This window comes from Piliocolobus tephrosceles, chromosome 1 (genome assembly GCF_002776525.5).
Source record: "Piliocolobus tephrosceles isolate RC106 chromosome 1, ASM277652v3, whole genome shotgun sequence".
NCBI lineage: Eukaryota > Metazoa > Chordata > Mammalia > Primates > Cercopithecidae > Piliocolobus > Piliocolobus tephrosceles.
Window position 1 is genome coordinate 189,350,841 of NC_045434.1, and position 23,825 is coordinate 189,374,665.

A 23,825-nucleotide genomic window follows, 5' to 3' on the forward strand; every position below is an offset into this window, starting at 1 on the left:
CCCGCGCTCCCGCCCCGGCCTCGCGCCCCCGTCCCGGCCTCGCGCCCCGGCCGCCCTTTGTTGACGCCGGCCGGGCCGGTGCGGTCGGATGCGCCGCGGCAGCCCCGGGCCCCGGCTCGGAGGCTCCCGGCGGAGAGAAGGCGGCCCGCCCGGGCCCGGGACCCCGCGCGAGTCGGCGCCCGGCCGAGGGGCTGCGTAGGCCCCGCCCGGCCAGGCCCAGCCGGGCCCTGGACAGGTCAGTGCCGGGGCGGGGGAGGGGTTCTCGCCAGGAGGGAGGCCGGGGGCCGCGCACGCCGCCCTGGAAGTCGGGCACCGCCCTCGGTGCCCCTAGCGGCCCGGGCCTACGCGGCTGCCAGGCCGTGCCAGTCGCGGCTCTCGCCCGCTTGGCGCCTGGGAGGTGCCCTGTTCCCCTGCCTCACTCGCCTGGGGATCCTGCGCGCCCGTCGCCCCTGGAAGCCCTGTGTCACCTCGGCGCGCCGCAGCTTCCGCGTCCCCAGGCCCCACACACCCCACCCCAGCCCCGACCTAGGACCGGCCTCCCCGCCGCTGCGACTTCCCGGGGACGGACGGTGCGTTTGGGGGCAAGACTGCTGGCATCTGCCATACTTTATTGGTGGTGGACTCCCTATCTTGGAGGCGCCTCCAGCTTCGCTGGAGAGTTTTGTTTTTAATCTAGTTCAGTCTCACGAGGTTTTTAATTGGATAGAAAGGGACAAGCTGTTCTGTGTCTGTCTTCCATTTTTAGAAGAGCGTTTTCTCTCCTTCTTCTGCCAAATGAAGGTAGACTATATTTGTTGCTTCTTTACATTAAAATCGGGATTTGTGAGATACTCTATTTAAACTGAAGTCCACAGACAGGGAAATAATTGGCCCAAGGTCAGGTTGCAAACCAGTGGCGAAGCTACCATCTGAACTCCTCAGCCCTGGGCCCCAGTCAGTGCCCTGCTACAGCGCACCCCCATCCCCCGTCTTCCATAACCTGAACTGATCTCACCCACATAGTTTCGGTTCTGATCAACTTTCCTTTCCTTCCTACTCCATACCTGCGATGTGTACCTTCATGTGCTGTGTATGGAACACACTCTTCTCATCTTTTTCTTGCCTTAAAAATCAATGACAGTCTTCCCCTCGGGTATCTCTCATGTTTGATCGTTAATCCCCTCTCCATTAGCATATTGGGCCCAGAGGATCCCTTGCAAAATAAGCTACCGACCTAAATCCATCATATGTCCCTGATTTTTCTAGGACAGCCCCAATTTAAACTATTCCATCCCATTGTCTGTCAGCCCGAGTATCTCCATTTTTGGTTTAAAAAATAATGTCACTTTGTACCAGAGCCTACTGACCTAGCCTTTTCCAGCCATTTGGCTCTGGAGCATAACTGGGTAATCCAATTACCATTCACCTGGGATTTTTCTTCCCCGCCTGAGTCAACCCAAATGTTGGAACTGCCAGGATTTCTAGGTCAGCGTGAACATTACAGGCTAATGAGGCAAGGAAATTCCTTCTTGTTCTTGTATATCTTCCCACCTCCCCCACCCGCCCATCTATTATTCTGGTACAGGGCAACAGACCTGTGGCAGACCCTACTGATGAGGGTTTAGGTTTAGGTCACAAGGGATGTAGGGCTTCGCATCGTTTTGACTTTAGAACAGAAATAAAGTACCTGACTGTGTTGGTTATCGGGCAAGAGGCTGTCTTGAATCTGAAGATACCAGCACAGCTAAGTAGTTCTGGTTTCATTCAGTTAGACTTAACATACTTCTATTTGGCTCCCATTTAAGGTAAAGTACTGCCCTAGGCACTGGGGAATATCAAAGTGATTTTAACAAATAGCTCCCAACATCTGGATTTACATTTGGGAGTACTCACACTTTCTAACCAGCTGAGAAACTGTTTTCCACTGGTGATTTCTGCACCCAAGTTCCAGCCCCTGCAAGGCGGGAACTGGGGCCTCTGGCTTGGCTCACTCACAAGGGCAGGCTTGTTTCGCAGAAGGTCGGGCAGATGGGGAGTGGTGCTCTTTTGGCACCTGCTCTTTCCAGGCACTCTTCATCACATGAGCTCTGCCTCTCAGCCCACCCAAGATCTGTTTCCAGGCTCGTCCATGCACACAGGGAAGAACAGACATCTTTTTCCTCCAGCCTTAATCTTGAGAAAGGGGGTAGTTTCTTAGTCCACTTTTCTGTTGTACTTGAGTCGGTTTCTCAGTTGTCCAACTATGTTTTCTCTCCTGTTTTCACCCCCTTCTTATTTCCCCCAAACTGTTCTTTACTGACATGTGGCACGTAGGTGCTTAATGAATGTTGGTGTTTCATCATGTCCCCACCTCCTGGCCCTTTCCACTCTCTCCCAGGTCCTGGGTTAATTTTTAATTTACCTTTGTCAAGCTCACTCCATATATATTATTTACTCTTCCCTCTGAGTAAAGAGGGACCTCCAGCCCCTTTTCCTTCTGTCACAGTCATCATTCTCCTGGCTGTGGGTCTCATCAGCCATTGTTTCTGCATTCTCTGCCTCCTTCAGGGAAGAAGAACCTCTTAGGAAGGTGCTCTGCTGCTTCCCCAGATGTATCTCCTCTGTCATTAACTTTCTAGTCTAAGCTGACTGACCCTGAGATTTCTCTTCCTGCCACCAAGCCCTTCCCTCAGCTATGACCCTGTGTCTGTTACTTGGCTCTGGCTCAGCCCCAGAATCCACTCTTTTTCAGACCACATCCTTTTTCCTGTGTTACTCATTTCCTGTCTCAGATACTTTGGATACCTTGGTTCTGATCTTTCAGGGGGAGAGGGCGTGTTAAGAGGAGTAAGTAGATGGTCAATCTTACACAATTGAACTCTTCTTACGTCTGGCCTTGCATGCTCTTACATAGGCTGCCCCCTCCCTACGTTTTCTTATATAAGGAAAAACACAGAACACGATTATTGTCTCAGAATTAGGAACCCCTACTGGTGTGCTTGTAGGTGTTTTTTTTTCTACTTTTCTCTGTTGTGAATGTGTAAAGGGGATGACCTGACTGCCTTAGACTCTTCCCCTAAGTCTCTGTTCTCCCTTAGGCTGTGGACCTCAGGCAGGCGTTCAGCAACCATTTACCAAAGTTCCCCCACCTCCTCACTCATCCAGCATGGATCAGCAAGCCAAAATAAAGTTTAAAAAACCTAGGGAATAGGTTGGTGGCTCCAGTTCCTGTAATGCTGCTCATCATTAGCACGGTATTTACCAAGAGTTTTTCCCTTTTCTTGAGTCAATCTAAATTTACATTAAACTTCTCCCGGCTGTTCAGTATTTAATCTCCAGACAGATTTAGTTCCAGCCATAGAAAGATTCTCTTCTGAAAAGACACCTACTGGAGATGAGAGTAGGGAAATGAGAATGAGAAGTCTTCATAATTGATAATTTCTCTTTTATTCCCTTTGTTTTGTACCATTTTGCTCCTGAAAGATGATGATGATGATGATGATTTTCTGTGGTCAGGAGGAATCTCACAAAAGTGGTTGTAGAGAGAGGCTTTTGTGTACCTCTCAGGAGGCTGTCCTGGAGTGAGGTCTCCCTCTGAGCCTGCCCACCCTCCCCACCTCCCCACAGTCCCCAGCCCTATGGGAAAGCAGGGTGAGAACTGACTGCATTATGCAGTCTACTCTGATGGGGACTGATGACAGAAATGGCTCTCTCTCTGGGAACTTAACACCTTGTTTCATGGAACCCAAAACTAAACTACCCCTCAAGATGGGAGTCTGAACACATAGATTTATGCTTTAAATGTTTTTAGGGCATGGTTTAAACTATGAGTCACCAGTTAAAACCCTTTTTGAGTATGTTTTCTGTTTTTTTTTAAAAAAGTTGCCTATTTAAGATAACTACTTATTCACAACTCAAACAGAGGTAGGCTTCATTTGAAGCACTGACTTATTTAAAATTTTTCATTTGAATTACTAGCCACATCAGAACACTGATTTGATATTTCTAAAGATATTCGGAGGCAAACCATCTTTAATTCTGCTTTATGATGTGGATATTTTGGGAATTGGTAGGAAAATAATCAACCATTTGCATATCCAAGACATAATTATTACAAATTCTGGGTTTTTCCCCATCAGTAACAAAAGTCCAATATAATTGACATGGTCAAGAAATGGGCTATTTTATAACAGTCAAGAATTATACAATTTAGAATTACTAGTTTTTGAAGAAATAGGTATGCTAAGGAACACAGCATATAATTTAAGTCATAAACTGTTGCTCTGAGATTCATTGTAAGACCATGTAGACCAGCATAGAAAACTTAAACGTTTTTTTTTCCTTCTCCTTCCAAATTATTTTTATAGTTAGTGAAAAAGGATATGTTTTCCTATTCTTCCAATTTCCAAATGATATTTAGGTAAGTCCAAAAGAAGAGAACATTCTTTCTACATCTGGTAAAGACATGACTGCTGTTAAGCGCAGATTGCCAGTGCTCTGAGATGAATCCAGATGTTGAAGAGAGTCCCAGTTTGCTATTAAGACTTTCTTTAAAACATAAGCAAATGTCTGGTTTTTTTTTCCAGATGATTGTCTTCTTAGCAGTGAAATTTATTATTTGTATTAAGAAGAGATGACTGTTAGATGCCATGCCATAACCAACTCTTCTCCAGTAGATTAGGAGGACCAGGCCTGATACTGAATATTGGAACTGTTGGCAAGAAAATGAAAGTTCGTGACTGCTTGAGTTATTTTTAAAACTCTAGTTGCATGGCTGTTATGTCTCAAATACTATATAATTATCCCTAGTTACTGGTATCTTTAGCATATTTGAAACCATCCATATGTGGCCTAAAGCCACACAGCTATATTAAGACATTTTTGAACAATCAAAGCAAATGACACTTTAAATTAAAACAACTAATACGAAGCAACTACTTTAAAAAAAAAAAAAAAAAAATTGGGACCAGGCACGGTGGCTCATGCCTGGGAGGCCGAGGCAGGAGGATCACTTGAGCGCAGGAGTTTGAGACCAGCCTGAGCAATATACCAAGACCTCGCCTCTACAGATAGTTAAAAAAAAAAAAAATTAGCTGGGCAGAGTGGTACACGCCTGTGGTCTTAGTTGCTCAGGAGGCCGAGGTGGGAGGATCGCTTAAGTCTGGGCAGTCAAGGTTTCAGTGAGCTGTGATCATGCCACTGCACTCCAGCCTGGGTGACAGAGCAAGACCTCATCTCAAAAAAAAAATTAAAAAATTTGATTAAATCCACATTTTGAGGCCTCCAGTAATCAGTATTAATCTGTTCTGTCAGTTGACTGGTGGCAAAATAGGGTGACTGGAAGCTTAGACAAGGGTTATAATGAGGAAAGGAGTAATGTTTCCATAAGCAGAAATGATCAGTAGGACTGATTTGCAAGGTATAGAGTATGTAGTCCATAATATAGGTAGGACAACTGAGGCTTAGTGTTCCCTCCTGCAGCCTCCCCCGACATTTATCTAACAATATTAGTGATCCTGCAGTTGAGAACCAAAAAAAATAGTCATCATATTGGGGAACATGGCTGCCTTTCCCTGTTATCAACCTGAAAATAACTGGAGAGTTTACTAAACATTTCTAGATTTCTTTTGTAAACTGGTGGAAATCCATCTTCCATTAGTTTATCTTTAAACTGGGTTTATTTTTAGCCTTTTAAACTAATTTCTTTTCATAGACTAAATCATCTGGCATTACAAGTTACATAAATTTAGTATTTTCTAGGTAAAGCAGTGCTTCCTTTTCTTTGTCTCAAAGTTAACTTTTTTCTGGTTTCTAGCATTCTTCTGCACTGTCTGCTTCAAACCCCCTTTATGAAAAAACTGCATAGAAAGAGAATCTGGTGCTTGTTTTCTTGTCCTTTAGATTAATAGCCATTGAAGGTGACTTGAGACTTTGCTTTGCCCTTTAGGGCAGAAGCATTTCTGTTAACGTTGCAGTCACAGTGGAGGTAACATTTCTTCCTGAAGCCTGACCTCGAGATTACAAGGACAGGACTCCCGGCATAGACCAAGGCATCTGAGGAACACAAACCTCAGATACCTCAGTTTGGGCCACAGAAAGATTAGCCCTGCTCTGGGGCTGTAAGAGACCAGACTCAGTGTAGAGTGAGATTAGGATGATTTCCTAATCTCACAGGTCTCAGTGACGTTGGCACTGTGTCCAAGCTCAGCCTAGTCCAGTGTGTTATGTCGGCATTGCATTATTTCATCCTCACCACAGCTGTATGTAAGACAGATATAAGTACCCCATTTCATAGATGAGGAAACGGGCCTAGAGTAACTTGCCCGGCATTACAGAATAGGATTTAAGCCTAGAGTCTTTCTTTTTTTTTTTTTTTTTTTGGAGACAGAGTCTCGCTCTGTCGCCAGGCTGGAGTGCAGTGGTGCGATCTCGGCTCATTGCAGCCTCTGTCTCCCAGGTTCAAGCGATTCTCCTGCCTCAGCCTCCCAAGTAGCTGGGACTACAGGTGCTCACCACCACACCCAGCTTTTTTTTTTTTTTTTTTTTTTTTTTGTATTTTTACTAGAAACGGTGTTTCACCATGTTGACCAGGATGGTCTCGATCTCTTGACATCGTAATCCACCCACCTCAGCCTCCCAAACTGCTGGGATTACAGGTGTGAGCCACTGTGCCTGCCACCTAGAGTCTTTCTAATCCCACAATCTTAACTGCCATGTAGTACAGCTTCTGCGTGTATTCAGTGCCAGGCATTTTACATATATAATATTTACTGAAACCTCCCAGACAGGTAGGTAGTATGAGCCTTGTAGTTACAGATGGAGAAACCAAGACTCAGAACAGGCAGTGAGTGCTTGAAGTCACACAGATAATCAAAGATGGACCAGAATGTGAGTCCAGGTCTGGTCTCCAGAGCCCATGCTCTTACTACTCTGCCGTTCTTCCTTTTATCTCCCCTGATCTTGGTGTATGCTGTAGAACCTCTCCCATTGGTTCTACACATTTTGCGTTTTGAAATCATAGCATGGGCCGGAGCACTATGATGTGAGACTATCTGGGAGCCCTCGACCCTGGCATTGGATACCAGTGGACTGGCCTCCATCACCGGGGTTAAGTAGAACTCTTTGAAAACTCCTGACTCCCTGCAGCCAGGGCCAGCTATTATTCCCTGGTGTGTTGACCTGGTGGAAGTCACTCTGGTCCTGCAGGTGCTGCTGCTGAGTTTGAGCTCAGGCCCCTCTTGCAGTCCTCAGCCTGTGGGCTGGGAAGTATTCAAGCAGCTGTTTGGAAATCCCCCACTGCTCCCGTTGTCCTGAACTGCATGGGGTGGGGGGAGGGTGGCTGTTCGCTCCATTGATTCCTTCCTGCATAGCTGGGGGTGGCAGCTTGGAGCACATTCAGCTGTTTACAATTCAGCTTATGTACACTTTAGCTGGGGATTGTGGGTGAGTCAGAAGGGCCGTTCTCTTTGCCTGTGTCCTGAGAGACAGCATGAAAGTCAGCTGTATGGTAATGGCTGCCAGCAAGGGAGGAGCCCCCTCCCTGCTAGATGCCTTAACTGGAGCTGGTCAACCCAGATGCTTAAAATCCAATAAGCTCTCCAAGCCTTTCAACCCAGACCCAGCAAGGGCATTTTGCAGTGACGCTGAGGGCAGGGCTAGAGGGTCCCCTGGCTCGGCCTCTCCTTCATCCTGCTGGCCAGCCCCCTGCAAGGAACCCAGGTGTGGATCTCAGTCATCCTCAAACTGAAAAGCTCACCACTTTTCTCAGCAAAGAGCCCCATGGGGTCCTCCTGTCACTGCTGCGTCTTCCCTTCTCCGGGAGAGGTTCTTCAGAGGAGGTGTGAGGGGCAGGGCAGTGGCGGCGTCCCTGTGAGGGAGCCACAGCCTGCTGTGTCAAGGCCAGGAGTCCTTGCTCTCTGACAGCTCTGTCCTTAGCAGATCTGAAAAGGCTGTAGACATTGGACGTCCCCTGCCTTCTGCTTTTCAGAGGACCCCAGGTGGGAAGGGTCTATAATTTTCCCACCACTTAGAGCTCATTTTGTGCATGTTTTATAAGATACTGTTTTCCAAATAAATGGCATTTGCTCTTGTTTTATTCTAAAATGTACACTTGTACAATCTGTACTTGAGACACACACATAATCAATGTGTAAATTCCTTGTGGGGGAAATGGGTCATCTTAACAACTGATCGCATTTTAGAATTTGGGAAACATGGTAACATGGTATTAAATAATAGCGTGTTTTGCCCTCCGGAAGGTATGTATATGTGCTGTTTCCTTTTCGGCTTCTTGAAATATTGAATCCAGCTTGTGCGTCCTGATTAACTAGATTCAAGGATCCTGCTTAGTCCTCCAGGAATCCCAATTTAGGAATCACTCATCTAGATCACCCTGTGCTTCCGAACCCAAATGCTCCAGCCCACACGTGATATCTGGCCTCTGCCTCAGAAGGTCCCAGAATACAGTTTACATGTCCTATCCTCTTTTCCCAAGTGCCCTGGTGCTATCCATGGCTAATTAGCGCAGCTCTCCCTCCACCTGTGTGGCCCACCTGGAAAAATCTAAAGCACTGGGTTCTAGTATGGGTTCTGCCACTGCCTGCCTTTTGTGACCTTGGGTAAATCACCTCACCTCTGAGGCCAAGTTGCTTCATCTAGGACATTTAAGATGTTAAACTCAGGGCCCTTCTAACTTTAATCCTCTGGGATCTAGTGCCCTGTGATCCAAAACAGTCACTACCCACCCCCTCCCCGACCCCTGTCCCTAAATTGGGAGGAAAGCAATCTGTTTATCTGAGTCAGGTAATTCACAGTAAAGTGTGAATGACTGTAAGATGTATACTTGCATTTTAAAGAAATTGTTAACCAAATGAATCTCTAATTAATGGACTCTGTCAGGGTCCCAGATAGAGCTCAGCCTGCCTGTTCCCCCCCCCCCCCCCCCCCCCCCAGCTCCCTCTCAGTCACTTTTCTACCCTTTACTTACCCCGCCCCGGGAGTTAGGTGTCAACAAACTGGTGCTTGTGAAATCTCTTACCTTCCTCACTTTCAGAGTGGCATTAATTTCTTTGGGGGCCCAAATATAACCGAAGAAATTGTAAAGTGTAGCCCCAGATCTTTCCATGAGGACTGGGCACTGTGTCCTCAGCTTACCGCACTGCAGTACGGCCTGTTGCTTGGACCAGGTGTGTGCTGTGTTTGCTGCTGTCTCCTGGATATGGTTTAACTGGGCATCACTCTGCAGTGCTCCACTGAGGCGGTTTCTAGAGCAAATGGTTCCCTGGGAACCCTTCAGTCTTCACCCTGGCCACATGGCTGGGCCTGCTGAACACAGCACAGTGAGCATGACTTCAGTGCTGGGAGCTTGGAGGGTGTGCTCTGTGTTTTATAGGTGACCTCGTTTTGCCCTTTGTTGAGCAGAATTTGTTGTAAGAAGATGATCCATGTTATCATCTACTCTGCTTCTTTAAATTCTTTATTCACTTCATAAGCTCTGTCATACTCCTACTGCAGCCAAACAGTAAAGTTAAAATACATACTCCCTTCTCATGATAAGGTGGAAATCAGCCATTGACCAAGCTGAGGGGGTAGAAGGAGAAGCTCTGTTTGGTCTCCATTGCCTTTGAAGCCAAGTCTTCAGGCTATTTTAGGGTCAGATAGAATGAGTGCTAGGCCATCTGAAACACCCGTTGCAAGTGTTAGTACAGATTGAGCATCCCAGATTCAAAATGCTCCAAAATCCCAAACTTTTTGAGCACCTACATGATACTCAAAGGAAAGGCTCATTGGAGCGTTTCAGATTTTTGGATTTCGGATGATCATCCAGTAGGTATAATGCAAATATTCTAAAACTTGAAAAAATCCAAAATTAAAAACACTTCTGGTCCCAGGCATTTTGGATAAGGGATACTCAATCGAACATCAGAACTGGCTCTGAAGTGGCCCAATTGTGCCTAACTGGCAGTTAGCCTGACGTCTGTCCTTAGCAGGCTGGAGAGCCCATCTGCTCTGGACATCAACCCACTGGTCCTAGGAGCCTCCCTGCCTCTGCCTCTAGAGGTCATCCTGCCTTGGCAAGTGCCTGGCTCTGGCAAAAATGTTTCAAAGGGGACAGGGAATTTAGAGGTCTGCCTATAGGTCTCTTCTGCTGAGGAAATCCCCACTGTCACAGGAAGACATGGGCCAAAAAAATAGCTCTTATTCTTCATAATCAGGTACCTAGAAATGCTGCTCTGGTAGGCAGGTCCCACCAGCCTAGCTGCTCTCAAAACATCATAGCTTCAGAAAGCAATTTGTAAATCTCAGCTAGTGCCACATTGCTTATCTTGGCACTAGGCAGCCCTGTGCTCTTTATGTAGACAATGAAGACTGAGATCATGGACGCCACACATTCCAGTTTAATGATCATTAAGCACCTATCATATTTTGGACATGGGGTTAGCCCCTGAAGATCTTGAGGTGACTGAGTGAGTGGTAGCCCCCGCCTAGAGAAGTCTGCTCTGCTTAGGAGACGTGACCAATCCCAAAGCAGATAATTTCACAAACAGGAACTGAGTGGTCATTCCTGTTTTATCCCACCCCTGTAAGGGCTGTTTCTACCAGAGCCTGTGAATGAGACCAGAAATGAGAAACAGCCTAGAAGTTGACACATATGTTAGGCAAGACTCCATGGAACATGCTGCTCTGTTCATTCTGACCGGAATACTTGGCCCTTTGTGGTCAGTGTCAACTAAAGGCCAAGATTCTAACTCCTCCTTCCCCCCACTGAAGCCTGGCTTTACTCCCCTCCCCCAACCTCTCCCACCCGCCTTATCCTGCCTCTGCCTTTCGGTTTCAGGTGCCTGACTGTATACAGGCATTTGAGACCTGTGGGAATCCCCGGCAGCACTTACAGCCTCTGAACTGGTCAAGGGAATTGAGTAAGGAACCAAATTCAGAGTATTTCTTTGTCTCTTTTATCTGGCCTCAGGGCCAGCAGGGCAGGTTTCTGCAAGTTTCCCTGTTAAGCTGCTTTCCCCCAAAAGCCGCAAAGCCGTCTGGGAGAGCAGAAAGCAGATTAAATTAATCTCAGTGTGCTGAGCTTGGCAGGGGGCGAGATTGTGTTTGGTCATTCCAGGAATAGCCCAAACTCCTTTGTTACTAAAGCAGATGAGGAGCTATTGGCCTACAGGATGACTGCAAAGCGAAATAGCTGTGAACCTTTGTATATTCATAAAACACTCTCCCATCTGTCCCTTGGATTCTGTCTCTCTGTTGATCTGCCCTGGGTTACAATGGGGAGTGATAGTTTCTAATGTGGTGCAAGAGTTTTTTAGTGTGTTCTCTCTCTTAACAAGATTTTTTAAAAAAACAGCCTCAAATTCCAAAAAGTTCTGCTTCCCAGAGTTAAGCACTGGCTCTGTAGCCTTTGAGCTAGTGACTATATCTGTTCACGAATGTATCTGGCATGAGGACAGAATCTGACCTCAAGAGGGATCTTCTGTCTCACAGTGAACATTAATAGGCATAGATCTGAGATAGGAGGGGTGACACGGGCAGGGAACTCAAGCAAGGATAGAGGGATCCCATAAAAGACAAGGTCTGAGGGGCTGTTTTCTGATGAATATCAGCGCAAGAGGCAGGAGGTGGGAGTGATCCCAGAATTCAGAGGAGAATGGATTAATTCCATGGAGGAATTCATGAAACTGAAACAAGGGCATTACCAATTACTTTCTACCTATGCTGTCAGTCAGAGGTGTGACTGTCTTTAAAGCAAACACAGAAAACCAAAAATCTTACTAACCAGATCTCTTACATGACTACACCTGACAGATGATGCTTAGTATTGACTAGGTACCTGATATTAAAAGATGTAGGCAGAGAGGGCCTAGGATGATGAATTTGTAACCTTTTTATGTAAGAAATACTTGAAAGAACAGAAGGGATTTGGCCTGGAGGAGAGAAGATAAGACTGTGGTCATGAGTGACGACCTTCATGACACCAGGAGCATTCTCAAGCATTTCCTCCTAAGTTAGCACGCGCTGCCTTTCACTGGCTCATTAGTCCTCACAGCAGCACTCTGAGGTAGGCGTAGGATCCTTATTTCACAGCCAATGGAGCCAAGGCTTAGAGAGGGACAATGACTTGCCTGTAATTTACTCAGTGATAGAGACCAGTCTCTAAGCCAGGTCTAAGCCCATGTCTCTGCCTGTTAGACAAATCTGATTGGTCTTGTTTTCTGTGAGTTTAAGGAACAGAATGAGGATAATTGGGCCAAGATTAATAGACAGATTTTGGGCTCATTATATAAGGAATCATTAATGAGCCATCCAAGGTGGGAACAAACTGCTTCCAGAGTGGTGAGTTTGTCACTGGAAGGGTTCAAATAAATGCCAGAAAATCATTGGGTGGGCATATTACAGAAAATATTCAAGCACTGGTAAGAGATCAAACCAGACTTCCAATCCTGTAATTGTATAATCTGCAGTTCATTAGACTCATCGGGGAATATTTTACCAGGCTGTAATTGGAAGGAAATAGCCATCACCTAAAAAATAAAATTTTAGCCTTCATAGTAATCTTTCTATGTTAGTCATTCATTTTAAATAAAATAGATGTTTCTTAGCATATGCAAAACCTAAAAGCAGGGAAAATGTAATTGTGTAAAGGCAGACTTAAATATTTAAAATTTAAAAGCACAGAAACTTAATTTGATTGAATCATCAACTCATTCCTCCTAGTGATTCATAGATTGTGAGGGAAAGGGGTTTTTTCTAAGTTCTCAAACACGGATGTGAGGGGCCATCTGGCTGCAACACCTGTCACCCCATTGATTGGCAGAGTTGATTCCGCTGATCTGGCTGGCTAGGTGTCCCCTTCCTCCTTCACTGCTCCATGTGCGTCCCTCCTGAACCAGTGTTCTGGGTCAAAGAGGACGACCATCCCATACAGGAGGGCCGTCCCTCAGTCAAGGGCATACGAGTAGCCACGTTCCCCTGCTAGAACCTCCAGACAAGCTCTCAAGTTCTCAGACACCTTTGCAATTGGAAAGACGAATTTCAAAAGAAAGGAAATGTTTCCATCTCTACAGAAAAGCCAAAGCTGTTTAAAAACCTTCTTTCGGCCGGGCGCTGTGGCTCAAGCCTGTAATCCCAGCACTTTGGGAGGCCGAGACGGGCGGATCACGAGGTCAGGAGATCGAGACCATCCTGGCTAACATGGTGAAACCCCCTCTCTACTAAAAAATACAAAAAACTAGCCGGGCGAGGTGGCGGGCGCCTGTAGTCCCAGCCACTGGGGAGGCTGAGGCAGGAGAATGGCGTAAACCCGGGAGGCGGAGCTTGCAGTGAGCTGAGATCCGGCCACTGCACTCCAGACTGGGCGACAGAGCGAGACTCCGTCTCAAAAAAAAAAAAAAAAAAAAAAAAAACCTTCTTTCAAGTGAATATAGGCACTTAATGGAAATCTTCTAACTTACTGGTATAACTGTGTCTCAAACAAACAAACAAAAAAATCATTGGTCCTTTCTCTTAGATGGCCCCTGCTCAGCTCTGAAGTTTATTATATAGCTGAATTATGGAGGACTGAATAGTAAAGACATGTGTCATAGTCAACTCTTGTTCATTAAAGAAGGTTAATCCTGGTTTAGTTAGCATTAGAACCACCAGTAAGAACATGAGCTTGAGGCTGGGTGCGGTGGCTTGTGCCTGTAATCCCAGCACTTTGGGAGGCCGAGGCAGGTGGATCACCCACCTCAGGAGTTCGAGACCAGCCTGGCCAACATGATGAAACCCCGTTTCTACTAAAAATACAAAAATTAGCCAGGTATGTTGGTGCACGCCTGTAATCCCAGCTACTCGGGAGGCTGAGGCAGGAGAATCGCTTGAACCCAGGAGGCAGAGGTTGCAGGGAGCATAGGTCGTGCCGCTGCACTCCAGCCTGGGTGACAGAGTGAGAATCCATCTCAAAAAAAGAAAAAAAAAATGAGCCTGAGTGGACCAAGACCCATTGTGAACCAGTTATAAACCACCTTTTCTTTCTTTCCCCCCCGCCGCAAGATGTAGTCTTGCTCTGTCGCCCAGGCTGGAGGGCAGTGGTGCGATCTCAGCTTACTGTAGCCTCCTGAGTTCAAGCAGTTCTCCTGCCCGAGCCTCCCGAGTAGCTGGGATTACAGGCACGCGCCACCATGCTTGGCTAATTTTTGTATTCTTAGTAGAGACAGGGTTTCACCATGTTGGCCAGGCTGGTCTTGAACTCTTGACCTCATGATCCACCCGCCTCAGCCTCCCAAAGTGCTGAGATTACAGGTGTGAGTTGCCGTGCCTGACAATGTATCTGTTTTGACTTTTCCATACTGTATAATTAAGCACAAGCAATTCCTATTCTGTGGTGGTATTATGGATCTTTAACATGAAATATGAGCATCTTCATAAAGTTTTATGCAAAGATACTTAACAAGTGTGCTGAAATCATTTTTAAAGTATGTATCACTCATACCCCGCTGGGCTATGCTTTATGTTAATGGACTTGTTGCAATAAAGAAATGGCTTTTTCTTTTTTTTTTTTTTTTTCTTTTTTAGGAAGTTCCAGGTTAAAGGCAACCTCAGCTCACGGGGCAGTTGGTGGTGGTAGAGAACAGCCCTGGGAAGGGGGCGGGAGAGAGTTACACAAGTGAGGAGATGAAGTCTTGCACGTCTAAGACAATGAGACAGCTCATGAGAGATGCTGTTTGAAGTGGAAGAGAGGAAGTCCACTGTGGTGTGGTTGTGTATAGGCACCTAATCTCACTTTCTGGAGCACTCTGTTAGGTCTTTTAGGGGAAGGCTAGCAGGCCCATGGGAAGGAGAATTAGGAAAGGTTGTCCACAGAGAGACAGAGGGTCTATGATTTGGTGAGGATCAGATTAGATAAGGAGCTGAGGCCTGATTTTGAGAGCACCCAACTCAGCAGAAACAGCAGAGAAAATCTCAGCTCTGCCTAGCAGCCTTCTTAGCAGAGAAATGGAATCTCTACATATTTCAATGCACTGACCCCAGATAACCAGTCTGAATAGTCAAATCTACATGATCGTGTTTACTTCGGGTTCAGCCCCCACATTCCCTTGGCATCAATTTCTGGGGTTCCGTGTTTTGACATTTCACAGGGCTCTTAAAATCCCTCCTCTAAGGAACCTCATAGAAGCTTCATTTAACCTCTGTTTATCACACTGAAAGCCCTATACCTAGCTCAGCTTCTTGTCCTTGTATTAGATGTCACCTTGAATACTTTTCTCCCTCAAACTGAGTATTAACCTTATTTGTTCAAATCAGTATCGACCAAGGTCTTAACTCCCAGAAAACAGAATTCCCGTCTGTTTAACCGGGTTAACTGTTCATAGCACGGTTGGGAAATTAAGGAACACTGCTAGCTGATTAGCTGCATGCGTTGTTGTAGAACTGACTATACTCATACTTGATGTGTCCATTGAAACTGTGCCACTTTTAAATGGGTCACTGAGGGGAGGGGACTGCTTGGTTTGCATTGTCGCTTGGACCCACGGAAAAAGCCAGGCGCGCGCAGTCTGAGTCCTTGCTGTCCCTCCCTGGGCATGGACTCTGGTTCTGATCTCCCCTGCTTTGTTTTCCTACTCTCTCTCTCATGCAGAGACAGGGCAGGGCATTGTTCATGCACTGACCGACCTCAGCAGCCCCGGCATGACCTCAGGGAACGGAAACTCTGCCTCCAGCATCGCCGGCACTGCCCCCCAGAATGGTGAGAATAAACCACCACAGGCCATTGTGAAACCCCAAATCCTGACGCATGTTATCGAAGGGTTTGTGATCCAGGAGGGGGCGGAGCCTTTCCCGGTACGGACTACTTCTTTTCCCCTTTTTTTTTTTTAAGTATATTTTGGATGTGTCTTAGAATATTTTTACATTTCCATGTAAAATTTCTGAAAATGTGAACAATTTGCTCTTTCCTTGCTAACTTCCTCCCCAAAAGAATACAGAGCCATTTCTTTCTAGGATTATCTTTCCAAGGTCCAGAAGGGGTGGGTCAGTGATCAGGAATGATTGGCAAGATCCTTGGTTAGAAGTTTCCACACACAAACTCAGGTGTATCCCTGCCTGATGATGTGTGAACCCTTGGTTAAAACAGACTTCACTGTGGGATATTTGGTGAGAGATGATGGGCTTTGGGAAATTAGATTTCATTGAGTTTTGAATGCCAAAACCTCTGAATGGCAAAACTTCGGTCAGTTAGGAACAAAAGGAACTGCACAGAACAGAATTCTCAAGAAATGAATATCAGAAATGAATGTGAGGGAACAGGGTCACAACCTGAAGCTTGTTTTCTGGGGACAGAGCCTTGAAAGGGGAGTTGAGGGGCAGTCAGAAAGGTCACAATGGGAAGCCTAAGACTAACAGGAAATATCCAAGAGCCACGAAGATGGGTTATTAGACCAAAGCACCCAGAGCTGCTTCTGTGCACTGTGGACTGGAGACAGTGGTGCTGCCCTGTGGGTGTGGAGGAGCCCAGAGCCAGGGGCACACCAGCCTCTGTTTTGATGAAAAGTATCTGCCTGTTGGAGAGACACCTTTCTGGGATACCATCTGCCTTTTCTTCATTCTTTGGTTCCATGAGTGGTTTGATTAGTCCCCAGAAGATGCAGAGCTTGATTAACTGAGATGGGTGAACTGCTCCTGTACAATGCCAAAAGACACACAGCTTCTTATCTTCTTTCCCACTGGAGGTTGTCCAAGGCCAGCGGCAAAGAAATCCACCTGGAACACCTGAGCTAGAAGTGGCTCTAGCTCTGTTACATCCCTTCCCTGTTAGACTGGGCCTCCTAGAGTAACACGAGAAACCACCTGATCTCATGGGGTGGAGGCAGATTGCATACCACCCCCAGCATCGCCCTAGAGTTGGTGCCACGTGACTGGCTACCAGGCTGCCTAAACAAAGGCCATAAAACAAGATCCAAACATGAAAAGCTGCTCTGGGGTTCTGACAACTGAGAGGTCATTGGCTCTATGGCCCAGGGTCTGTTTTTTCCTGCTGTCCTCTGTGGCTGCCTGTACCTCTGGCTTGGGTCAGGCATTGGGGTAAGATGGAGAACAGTAAAAAATCAGAAAACGGGTGCTGAGTCTCTCTCTTGCATATGTACAGCCTCACACAGACTCCACTCTGTCCTTGCCTGGAGATGTGTGGGCACTGGGTCTTGGTGCTTGATCTGGCACTGTGGGAAACCTCATCTCAGCCTTAGACTCTTATTGGGATAGATATTTTCCTATCTCCTGAGCCATCTATTGGTCCCGGACAGAAGCCATCCCTTTACTTTGCCCATTAGCATCTTACCTCGTGAGCCAACTAGCAAAATAGGGCCTTGAGCCCGGCACACTTGGATGATGACATGGGGGAAGGTTTGATGAGGGCTGGTCTCTGTGCCTGGATACTTTATACGTGTAATTGTGATGAGGATGGATAGCAAGGAAGCCTGTCCCACCTGACCCTCATGGCCTCCGTGTCACCTGTCCTCTAGGTGGGACGCTCGTCCCTGCTGGTGGGGAACCTCAAGAAGAAGTATGCACAGGGGTTCCTGCCTGAGAAACTTCCACAGCAGGATCACACCACCACCACTGACTCGGAGATGGAGGAGCCCTATCTGCAAGGTGGGCATCTCAGACCCTGAATCTCTCGGCCTCCCGGCGTGGCTGGAAAGGCAGGCCTCCCACACTTCCTCTCTTGGTGTCCTCAGAGGAACCCTGAGCCAGCGAGTCTGTAAACATTTCCCCCAGCACCTCGGCCTCCTTCCCTCAAAAACAGGGATAGGGGAAATCAGGGGAACCATGTGTCCTCTGCTCCCCCAGTCCCCCTCCAGCCAACCACAGGATTCCAAAAATGGCTTTTCCTGTGGGAATCGTTGGCAAGTTTTAGGCGTGATTGTAGGAGCGGCCCCAGGCAAGTCCTGCCCTTCGTCCCTACCTTGAGACTGGGGCCACGGCAGCCAGCTGCATAGATCAAGGTGGGGTGATGCCAGCGGAGCAGCTGTGACAGCATCCAGAGTATTTCCTGGGGGCTCCTGCTTTCTTCCACAGTCATTTGATGCTGATTCTTCCCCACCTGTGTTTTGCCTCAGACTCAGAGCACTTGGAAGAAAAAATGTCAAGTATACAAGGGGCATCCCCAGACACCCTTGAGTACATTCCAGGGGTGAGAACCACTGGCATTCTCCACGCTAGACTGCTGCTGCATGTCACAACTATGGGAGCAGGAGGATCAGGCAGGATGGAGTAGGGACGTCCAGCGGTGGGGCTGGCCACAGTCCTGCAGGAATTTCTCATTCTCCACCCTACCCATTTCTGTACTTTGCAGAATCCAAAGAGGAGGGTGCTCCCCTCAAACTCAAGTGTGAGCTCTGTGGCCGGGTGGACTTTGCCTATAAGTTCAAACGTTCTAAGCGCTTCTGTTCCATGGCTTGTGCAAAGAGGTGAGTGGCCCCAGCCCCCTCCATTTCCTCAGGACTGCACTTTATGTCCCACCTCCTGCCATTAATAGTCTACCCCAGGAGGCCCATAGGGGTGGTTTCTCCGGTTTCCTAGTTCCTCAGCCCACCTGGAAGCAGGATGGCATCCCTAATTCAACAAGCATGAGAAGCCAGAACCCTAAGAGCAGGTGGGAGAGAGCAGCAGGGAGTCAAAGGAAAAGCCGCAGTGCTGGGCCCCACTGGCATCCATTCGCCTTTCCTAGCCTTGACAGCCCCTGCCTTGTTAGGGTAAGCCTTGCCCAGAACCACAGCTACAGCATTCCCTTGGTGAGCTTTCACCCAGCATAGAGCACTAATGGTCATCATAAAAACCACTGTCATTTTCCAAGAACCTGCTGTGTGCTAGTCACTGTGACAGTCAATTGATACGATTATCTCATTTTCAAAATAACTCCCAAGCCAGGTATTACTGCTGTCCCTTTATACAGGTTATGAAGCCAAAGCACAAAGGAGCAGTAGTGCCTCAGATGACATAGCTAATAAGCCATGGGCCTGGGGATTTAGGCTTGTCCAGTTCTAAAGCCCTGTGTGGTCTTTGTACCACAATGGAAGCAGCAGCTGACCTTGAAGCCCTGAAATCCCAGAAGAGAAGAAATCTCTAGGTCCCAGGCAGAGGTGCTCTGCACGCCAAGCTAGAGTTCAGCTATCTTCAGCCCTCATTCCCTTCAGGTTGTCGGGGCAGCCAGGCCACTCCCCAGCAGGACAGTGGACAGTAGTTTCCTGGCACAGGATAACATTTATAGTGGAATAAGTCAGGTGTGAGCTCTCACCCTGGTCCAAGTACAGGTGTCATCTCAAACATTTTACAGACATAATCTCATGTTGTAAGACCAGTCCTAGAAAGTGAGTGGTATTACCCCCAACTCCAGATCAGGAAACGGAGGATCAGGGCTTAAGTGACTTAAACCCAGAGTCACACAGCTAGTAGTTGGTGATGGAGTTAGGATCTGAACCAATAGATGGACTCAGATTTGTCAGACAGCTCGGCTGTGCTCATTGTGCCTACGGCCCATAAGCATGACAACTGCTCTGACATCCCCTGTTCCCCTGTCCCTGAAGGTACAACGTGGGATGCACCAAACGGGTGGGACTTTTCCACTCAGACCGGAGCAAGCTGCAGAAGGCAGGAGCTGCGACCCACAACCGCCGTCGGGCCAGCAAAGCCAGTCTGCCACCACTTACTAAGGATACCAAGAAGCAGGTAAGAGGTCGGCAGAGCCTGAAGCTCCATCCCCGCAGTCCCCACAGTTCCCTTTCGTGGCCCTCGACACCATGGTCCCCTCCAGCTGCTGACTTCAGCGCACTCTACTGTGCTCTCATTCCTTGTAGACCTGTCCAGTTGAGCTTTCTGCACCCCAGTAGGTCCGTTCAGTTAGACCCACGGTGCTTACAGGGTTCCCTGCCCCCTTCCTTGGCCTTGCCCCAACATCACCCCACCTTCCAGTTTGCCTCCGTCCTTGGCTTCTGGGGCCGCGGAAATAGGGTCTCCCCTGGGCTGCTCAGGTAACCTCCTGCCTTACATGGAGGGCTGGGTGAGAAGGCAGCCTCCACCCTTTGTTTTGCCACCTTTTTGCCTCCCCAAACATGAGGGCACAGAGTTCTTGAAGATCTGTACCAGGAACGTGGGTTGTTAAACATTTTTTAGCACCAGCTGTATGCCAGAAACTCTGTTAGGACTAAGCTCTAAGGACACAGTCTTGCCCTAAAGGAACTCCACAGCGTGGTGTGATGTTTCATAACCTTATCTATAATTTTGCCTGTTGTTTTTGTCTTAAACCTCCTTAAAAATGGTCCAAAGCTATGGTCCAAAATGTACATACAGAAGAAATTTTACATGCCATTTCAAGTGGCACTATGATCACCTCCTAGAACTCACAGAGCCCTGCTTTAAAACCCGTGTCTAGAAAAGATAATTGCAGTACTGTGTGGTACACACTACAGTACTGAGAGGGACTAACTCCTGCCTAGGATAGGAGACAGGACAGCATGGAAGATGCTGTTAGATCTGGGAACTCAGAAGTGTAGTAGGCCAAGTAGAAAAAGGAGAAATACCTCCTTTGTCCATCACTGCTGCTAGAGATGGTTTGTTCCCCATCCTGAAGAAAACTCTCTGCTCCCAGCCAACAGGCACTGTGCCCCTTTCGGTTACTGCTGCTTTGCAGCTAACACACAGCCAGGAAGACTCCAGCCGTTGCTCAGATAACTCAAGCTATGAGGAACCCTTGTCACCCATCTCAGCTAGCTCATCTACTTCCCGCCGGCGACAAGGCCAGCGGGACCTGGAGCTCCCCGACATGCACATGCGGGACCTGGTGGGCATGGGACACCACTTCCTACCAAGTGAGCCCACCAAGTGGAACGTAGAAGACGTCTACGAATTCATCCGCGCTCTGCCAGGTAAGACCCTTGGAAATTCCATGTCTCCCTGGAATAGCAAGGAAAGAGAAAATGAGACCCTCCCACCACCGGGAGGATTAGGTAGTTCAGTTAATGACTCAGGTTCAGCAACTGGGGTGCAGAGATGAGTGCGATGAGCTCCCTGCCTATAAGAGCCTGCTTATATTCAGCATAGAATGCAAACTATAAATATCCCATAGCTGTAATTCTGTATATTTTCTGGCATGGTAAGTGGTCTGTGTGAAATACAGAGATGATAATAAAATTAACTCTCTCTCTCCTGGGAGAGATTAGGACGGGAATCAGGTAGAGTGTAGGATATGTGTCAAGAACATCAAAATTAAGAAAATAACCAGATGTGGTGGCTCACATCTATAGTTCCAGCACTTTGGGAGGCTGAGGTGGGAGGATTGCTTGAGGTCAGGAGTTCAAGACCAGCCTGGGCAACATGGTAAGACATGTCTCTACCAAAAAAAAAAAAAAAATTTAAGAAAATGTAAACTAAATGACAGTAGACAAGTGTGCCTTTGTTGGATGGAGAAACTGCAGGAGGGCGCACATGCAGAGGCAGGAAGATAGGGAAGTCTGTGGCATGGCCAGACATGGCACAGAGCCCTGCATGGTGGAGCCCTGCGTGGTGGTGAGGCCCAGGATCTAGGAGCCAGCTGTAAGAGGCAAGCCTTACATCATTCACAAATGCCTTCAGTGGGGCCTGGATGCATGACTGTTTTTCTGCCAGTCTCACTCATACACCAACCAGGTCAGGTATTCATGGCAACCACAAGCCTCTTTCTCAGAGACTGCAGTGTGGTTAAGAGCACAGACTTCTGAGTCACACAGAACTGGGGTCACATTCTGGCTCTGTCACTTAACCTAGTATGTTATCTCCTCATCCCCCAAATTTTTATTACACAGTTGCTGTGGGTAAGGAATTCAGGAGTGGCTTCCTGGGCAGTTCTGTCTCAGGTCTCTTATGAGGTTGCAATTAAGGTATCAGCCAAGGCTGAGGTCATGTGAATACTGAAGAGCTGTGGGATCTCTTCCAAGGTGCTTCACTCACGTGATTTGCCCTGCGGGCTGGCTGTTGGCAAGAGGCCTTGGTTCCTGTCTACATGGGCCTCTCCAGAGGGCTGCTCGAGTGTTCTCATGATATGCATGGCAGTGGGTTTTCCCCACAGGTAGGGATCCAAGAGAGCAAGGTAGAAGCCACTGTGTCCTTTATGATCTAGCCTCCGAAGCCACGTACTGGCATTTTCACAATATATATATTTTTACATTTCTTTTTACAATATCTTATTGGTCACACAGGTCAGTCTGATTCATTGTGTGAGGAGACTCACAAGGGCATGAACTGGAAAGCAAGGATTATTGGGCACCATTCAGAGACAGGCCATGTAGTTCACCATGGCCCCCAGAAATTTGTGTTCCTTCCTCATGCAGAATACCCTCACCCCACCAAATCCCCAACAGTTTGGTCCCATGGCAGCAGCAGTTTGAAGTCCAGGCATAAATGAGGCTCCTGGGGTCCAGTTCTCCAAGTATAGGTCCTCTCAGTCTGAAGATCTGAGAACTACAGAGAGAGGCTATCTGCTTACTTCCACAAGCTCAATGCACAGTGGGACAAACATAGGATAACCATTACAGACATGCCCATCCAAAAAGGGCAGAAAGAGGGAGCGTACAAGAGTCTCTGATCCATTCCAGTTCCGAAATCCGCTAGGGTTTATGGTGGCATTTCCTCAATTGGGACTCAAAGCCTGGGAGTGATTTCTCTCTTGGCTCAGCCCTCTGAGTTCTCCTTCCTTTTCTGTGAAAAGTAGCCTGTATTTTCAGTGTAGTCGTTTTCTCAGCCTACTTCCTGCTTTTATGTTATATTACCTTTGACTCTTTTTTTTTTTTTTTCTGTTTCTTTTTTTTTTGAGACGGAGTCTTGCTCTGTCACCCAGGCTAGGGTGCCATGGCGCAAGCTCAGCTCACTGGAACCTCCGCCTCCTGGGTTCAAGCAATTCTTGTGCCTCAGCCTCTCGAGTAGCTGGGATTACAGGCACGCACCACCACGCACAGCTAATTTTTGTATTTTTAGTAGACATGGGGTTTCACCATGTTGGCCAGGCTGGTCTCAAACTCCTTACCTCAGGCGATCCACCTACCTCAGCCTACTAAAGTGCTGGGATTATAGGCGTGAGCCACTGCACTGGGCCTACCTTTGACTCTTAAATCAAATAATTCAGTATTTCTTTTTTGTTTGTTTTGAGACGGAGTCTTACTCTGTCGCCCAGGCTGGAGTGCAGTGGCACCATCTCGGCTCACTGCAAGCTCTGCCTCCTGGGTTCACGCCATTCTCCCGCCTCAGCCTCCTGAGTAGCTGGGATTACAGGCGCCCACCACCACGCCCGGCTAATTTTTTTGTATTTTTAGTAGAGACGGGGTTTCACTGTGTTTGCCAGGATGGTCTCGATCTCCTGACCTTCTGATCCACCTGCCTTGGCCTCCCAAAGTGCTGGGATTATAGGCGTGAGCCACCACACCCAGCCAGTAATTCAGTATTTCTTAAAATAATTGTCAGTTTTCTGGGAATCTTGTTGGGGTCCATTCCATTAGACAAAAAACACACCCAGAATTATCTTCAAGGATAAGCTGTTGTCTGCATTGGGATTCTTCTGAAGCTGAGGGGCAGCACGGACAGTGCCCTTCACATTCTTAGAAACCCTGCTGTTGAAAAGAGGATCTGTGAGGCATGCCTAGAAAATCCATAGAGAGCCTTTGGATTGTTGAATAGCTCTTTGAGGCATCATTTTAGATCTTTCTGAAGTCTTTAACAAAAAGATTTAAGTCACATCCTAAGTTTAATCTGTAGACCATGTTTTCTTGACTGTGCCCCGAATTTAATCTTTGCCTAGAAACCATTTCTTAATTTTAGCGTCATGTGCCATCTGGAGAGGCTGGGCATTTTTTTTTTTTTTT

General features: G+C 47.4%; 1 protein-coding gene across 3 annotated transcripts in view; it reads left to right on the forward strand.

Annotated features, from left to right (window-relative positions):
- PHC2 (polyhomeotic homolog 2) overlaps window positions 1-23,825 on the forward strand; it is a 117,930-nt gene that overhangs the window by 90,852 nt on the left and 3,253 nt on the right. Inside the window, exons 1-6 of one of the 3 annotated variants that reach the window (XM_026457190.1) lie at window positions 7-235; window positions 15,581-15,783; window positions 17,460-17,589; window positions 18,293-18,407; window positions 19,524-19,665; window positions 20,585-20,861. In XM_026457190.1, the coding sequence (XP_026312975.1) occupies window positions 15,631-15,783; window positions 17,460-17,589; window positions 18,293-18,407; window positions 19,524-19,665; window positions 20,585-20,861 (817 nt within the window). In that variant the 5' untranslated portion in view covers window positions 7-235; window positions 15,581-15,630. Of the gene's footprint in view, window positions 1-6; window positions 236-331; window positions 570-15,580; window positions 15,784-17,459; window positions 17,590-18,292; window positions 18,408-19,523; window positions 19,666-20,584; window positions 20,862-23,825 lie in introns of those variants that run through there. The other 2 variants (XM_026457191.1, XM_026457192.1) reach the window with 2 other exon arrangements.